We start from the raw sequence: 5,529 nt of genomic DNA, 5'->3' as shown, positions 1-5,529 counted from the left end.
ATTTTATACATGTGGAATCATACCATTTGTGGTCCTTTTATATACTTTTTTTTTGAGATTCATCCATATTGTATGGTGTTTGTCAGTATTTTGTTGCTTTTTGTGGTGGAATAATACATTTATGGATAAATTATATTTTGTCAGTTGGTGGATGTTTGGGTTTCCACTTTTTCACTCTTGTAAAAAGTGCCACTGTGGACATCTGTTTACAAATTTTTGTGTTCCTATATATTTTAGGTTCTCTTGGGAGCAGAATTACGGGGTCATATGGTACCTCTATGTTTTTTGTTTTGTTTTTGATTTTGATCCTGGGGCTTGAACTTAGGGCCTGGATGCTGGTCCTGAGATTTTTTTGCTCAAGGCTAGCCTTCTACCACTTGAGCCACAGCTCTATTTCTGGCTTTTTTTGGTGCTTAATTGGAGAAAAGTCTCATAGACTCTCCTGCCCAGCCTGGCTTCCAACCCAGATCTTCAGAACTCAGCCTCCTGAGTAGTAGGATTACAGGCATGGGCCACTGACACCCAGCAGTAACTCTATGTTTAACTTTTTAAGAACCTACCAGAGTTTGCCAATGTGGCTATACCATTTTACATTCCCACCAGCAAAATATGAGAGAGGGTTGTCATTTCTCTTAATCCTCACCAGTGCTTATTACTGTTCACCTTTTAAATTCTAATGATCTAATGAGATGTGAAATCTGCTTTGCAGGTTCACCTTCACCTGTGAATATTGACACTGCTACAGATACATGGAGCAGAATCTCTGAAATACCTTTCTGACTCATTTGTCAGAGTACAAGTCACCCTCAAGGATTCATCTCTCTCTCTTTCTCTGTGCATCTACTCACTCATACATTATAATGGTTCAAAGAGGATAGCATTTCCACGCACACACACATACGTACCCCAATTAAACTCACAGACAACCTTTTCCCTCCTTAACAATTTTAATAGATGCCATTGTTCTATTTTTATATGAGCAAGTAAACATTTCCACCACATTCATCCTCATTCACCCTTTCTGTACGTCTTCCCCCATCCTGCTGTTGCCCTACTAGTCCCACACAGCCTGTTTTACTTAAGGATTCAGCCTTAATTAATTTTCAATGAGCCCTCACCTTGAGTCAGGCACTTTGCTAAGTGCTTCCAAATATACTATCTCATTTAATTACAGTCTTATTGCTTCAATTTTGAAGAAATCCTCATCCAAAGACCTCAAAGACAGATTGCCACAGCCACTGAGGAGAAAGAACCTATCTTTTGCCCACAGCTCGGTGGGCAAATTCCATGCCTACAAGGGCCAGGAAGGAATGGGATGACAAATCTGAGAAGGGCAAAGGGAGGACACTGTGTATCATTTAACCTTGGCAGTTGCTGATTTGAATTGCACAAATATACCATTTATGAATTGAAAACTTGCCAGGCGCTGGTGGCTCATGCCTATAATTCTAGCTACTCCGGAGGCTGAAATCTGAGGATCATGGTTCAAAGCCAGCTTGGGTAGGAAAGTTTATGAGACTCTAATCTCCAATTAATCACCAGAAAACTGGAAGTGGCACTGTGGCTCAAGCGGTAGAGCGCTAGCCTTGAGTTGAACTGCTGAGGGAAAGCACCTAGGCCCAGAGTTCAAGCCCCACGGTGACCAAAAAAAAAAAAAAAAGAATTGAGAACTTTGGTTCTCAATGGGTACTCTTGAGAACTTCCTAATTTCTCACCTTATGAAAAAATCCAGATTTGTGTGAATTATCACAATTTTAAAATAAGCAGCCAATAGTGAGCCAAGGCAAAACAAAAACAAAAAAACTCCAAACCCATCAGAGGTTAGATTTGGATGAATAAACTTTCATTGTGATTGGCTCTATATATCCAATTCATTTATTCACCTTTTCCAAAGCAAATATACAAAAGAGAAGCAAGCATTCAGCTGTAAAATGCCATCCTAGTGGAGAGAAGACATAAACTGGGTATGAGACAGCTTAGGGAGGTACTGGGCTTTGAATAACTTGTCAGTGTCCTCGCGGGCTGGATCTTGCAGGAGGGCAGAGCCCTTCCACCATATTCTGTGGGTGAAGGACCAGCCATAGAACGTGACAGACAACTGGGAGCACAGCGGGCCCTCGCTCAAGTCCATTCTGCTGGCGTTTCCGGGCAGGCAAGCGGTGTCTCTCACTTGTCCAATACAGAAGAGAATCCCACACACCGCTCATTTTACCGACGTCCGCGACTCCATTTCCCAGCGTCTGGGAACCCATCACTCGCAAGCCCCGCCCACTGGCGGCTCCCGCTCACCGGAAACTCTCCCTTTTCAGTGCGACCCGGAAGCGGAAGGGAGTCCATCCGGTGCGTCTCTCCTGCGTCGATCTAGCTTGGCGCGAGCCGTTTGCCGCTGCTGTTCACGGTGTGCTGACGGGAGAAGTGGAAGTCTGAAGGTGCCGGGCAGCCATGGCGGATGTGACTGCCCGCAGCTTGCAGTACGAGTACAAGGCGGTGCGTGTGGTCTTGAGGACGGAAGACTCCGGGCGCTGGGGCGCAGGGAGGGGTGAGGGGGGAGGCTGTGGAACGGAGTTTCAGTCCGAAGGCCTCTAGGCGAGCCACGAAAGCCACGGAAAAATCGGATCCGGGTAAAGGTTGGGTTGCACCACAGAATAACCCCTGTTATTTGGGGTATGTGAGATAGACTACGAGGGGTCCTTCCAGTTCTCCCAGGGCTGAACCCGCCCCTTCCACTTGTTACCCCCACCAGTTTAGCACTTGCCCCAAAGTGCGGTTTATTCCCAAAGTAGGAGCAAGGATTGTTCAATTGGTTAGACAGCTCTACTCTCATAGACATTGATTATATAATGTCATTTCTAATTAAGGAAAATAACCTTTTAGTCCGATTAATGACATTAACCTTCGATTGCTACCATTCTCCATCACCTGGTGTCCCTGTGGTACAGGAATTGATCTTCCTTCATCCGTCTTTGGAAGCTTTTATAATGTACGATATTTTCTTCAGAACTCGAATCTTGTACTCCAAGCTGACCGCTCTCTCATTGACCGGACCCGGCGGGATGAACCAACAGGAGAGGTGTTGTCCCTGGTTGGGAAGTTGGAGGGCACCCGTATGGGAGATAAAGCTCAGCGTACCAAACCACAGATGCAGGAGGAAAGAAGAGCCAAGTAGGTACCAAGGGGATACTATTAAGTAGCTTACTGGTACTTTTTATTTTCTAACATGTGTGTTGTTTCTGATCTGTAGACAGATCTTAATTTTCAAGATCCCTGTTTCCTCCCATTACTAATTTCCCAATCGTATTAGTGTGTGTGTGTGTGTGTGTGTGCATGTGTACGTGTGTGCACACATGCAGGCCACTGGTACTGGAGCTTCAGCCTAGGGTCTGGACACTGTGCCTTAGCTTTTTGCTTAAGGCTGGCACTCTTACCACTTAAGTTATGACTCTACTTACGATTTTTTTTTTTGGTGGTTAACTGGAGACCTGAGTCTCATGGACTTTTCTGCCTGAGCTGGCTTTGAATCCTGATCCTCAGATCTTAACATCATCTCATGCATTGTAGGCGTGAGATGAGCCATCAGTGCTCACTGGTATATATCATTATCATTACCTTGTGTGTGTGTGAGTGCATGTGTGTACCAGTGTCCTGGGGCTTGAACTCAGGAATAGCACCTAGGCCCTGAGTTGTTGTTTTTTTTTGGGGGGTGGGGGTCTAGTTGTGGGGCCTGAACTCTGGGCCTGGGCGCTGTCCCTCAGCTCTTCAGCTCAAGGCAAGTGCTCTACCCACTTGAGCCACAGCGCCACTTCCAGCTTTTTTCTTTTTTGCTTATGTGGTACTGAGGAATCGAACCCAGGACCTCATGCATGCAAGGCAAGTGCTCTACCACTGATCCACCTTCCCAGCCCCTATTCCTGAGTTTTTTTTTTTTTTTTTTTTGGTCCAGTTGTGGGGCCTGAACTCTGGGCCTGGTCGCTGTCCCTCAGCTCTTCAGCTCAAGGCTAGCGCTCTACCGCTTGAGCCACAGCGCCACTTCCGGCTTTTTTCTTTCTGCTTATGTGGTGCTGAGGAATCGAACCCAGGGCCTCAGGCATGCAAGGCAAGCGCTCTACCACTGAGCCACCTTCCCAGCCCTATTCCTGAGTTTTTATGCTCAAGGCTAGCACTCTACCACTGGAACCACAGCTCCACTTCCAGCTTTATTGGTGGCTAATTGTAAATAAGACTCTCACTGATCTTCCATCCCCGGCTGACTGAACCATGATGCTCAGATTTCAGCCTCTTGAGTAGCTAGGATTACAGATGAGCCATTGGTGCTGGCTAATCATTACTTTTTGATCCTGAATAGCTCTGTGTTTGCTCTCATATGATAAAGGCTCAAAATTCCAAGACCCAGTTTAGATTATGTAATTGTATTTGAAATTAGTTTATATGCCATTGGTCCTCCTATGTGGAATACTTACCTAGTTTTAAGTTGTCGGGGGTCAGTAGAAGTAGATTCTATCCAAACTTTAGTTTCTCTATCTAGAAAAAGATAATTTGTATGGAAAATTAGTCAAAATACTATTAAGTAACACTAAATATATATTTTATATATATAATATATATACAGAGAGCTCAAGGTGAGCTCTCTATTACTTGAGCCACAGCACCACTTCTGGCTTCTTTTGTAATTTACTGGAGATAAGAGTCTCACAGACTTTCCTGCCTAGGCTGGTTTTGAACTGTGATCCTCAGATCTCAGCCTCCTGAATAGCTAGGATTTCAGGCATGAGCTGCTGGCGCCCAGCTACAATGCATATCTTTTCACACAAACTGTACTGATGTCATTTTTAAGCTAGTGGGGAGAATGTCCTATAGCATTTAATACATCTAGTGAAACAATAATGGGACTTCCTGTCACCATCTCATAAATATGTGTTCCTATAAATGATTAAAGCCAAGTGGACATCATTTTCTGGGGTCCAAGTTACTTTCTTCAAATATTACATAAGTAAAAAGGAGAGTGGACTTGATCTAATCTTGCCTTGAGGAAAAGTTCTGTCATTTAGCAGCATTTCATGTATCTATTAGGCGAAGAAAGCGTGATGAGGACAGACATGACATCAATAAGATGAAGGGTTATACTCTGCTGTCAGAAGGCATTGATGAGATGGTGGGCATCATCTATAAGCCTAAAACTAAGGAGACCCGGGAGACCTATGAGGTGCTGCTCAGCTTCATCCAGGCTGCTCTTGGAGATCAGGTGAGGCAACAGAGGGTGAGGCCAGGCTCTTAGAAATTGAGATGGTTATAGCTGGGAGGCTCTGGAAGAATTTTGTCCCTGGGATGAGCCCAAATTAGCTACTAATTGCTGGGTACTTTATGTCAAACACCGGGAGATTAACTCTAAATAGTGGGAATTAATACTCATTTTTTTTTTTTTTTTTGGGTCCGGTCATGGTGCCTGAACTCTGGGTCTGGGCGCTGTCCTTCAGCTCTTCAGCTCAAGGCTAGCGCTCTACCACTTGAGCCACAGTGCCACTTCCGGCTTTT

At 44.8% G+C, this 5,529-nt stretch overlaps 1 protein-coding gene across 1 annotated transcript in view; it reads left to right on the top strand.

Moving 5' to 3' along the window:
* Positions 1-2,349: 2,349 nt before the first annotated feature.
* Snrnp200 (small nuclear ribonucleoprotein 200kDa (U5)) overlaps positions 2,350-5,529 on the top strand; it is a 38,811-nt gene continuing 35,631 nt past the window's right edge. Inside the window, exons 1-3 of the mRNA XM_013019724.1 lie at positions 2,350-2,487; positions 2,999-3,162; positions 5,068-5,239. Of these exons, the coding sequence (XP_012875178.1) occupies positions 2,443-2,487; positions 2,999-3,162; positions 5,068-5,239 (381 nt within the window). The 5' untranslated portion in view covers positions 2,350-2,442. The remainder of the gene's footprint in view (positions 2,488-2,998; positions 3,163-5,067; positions 5,240-5,529) is intronic.

The sequence above is a fragment of the Dipodomys ordii genome, unplaced genomic scaffold (genome assembly GCF_000151885.1).
Source record: "Dipodomys ordii isolate 6190 unplaced genomic scaffold, Dord_2.0 Scaffold47, whole genome shotgun sequence".
Classification (NCBI taxonomy): domain Eukaryota; kingdom Metazoa; phylum Chordata; class Mammalia; order Rodentia; family Heteromyidae; genus Dipodomys; species Dipodomys ordii.
This window is presented reverse-complemented; position numbering and strand designations above follow the sequence as displayed.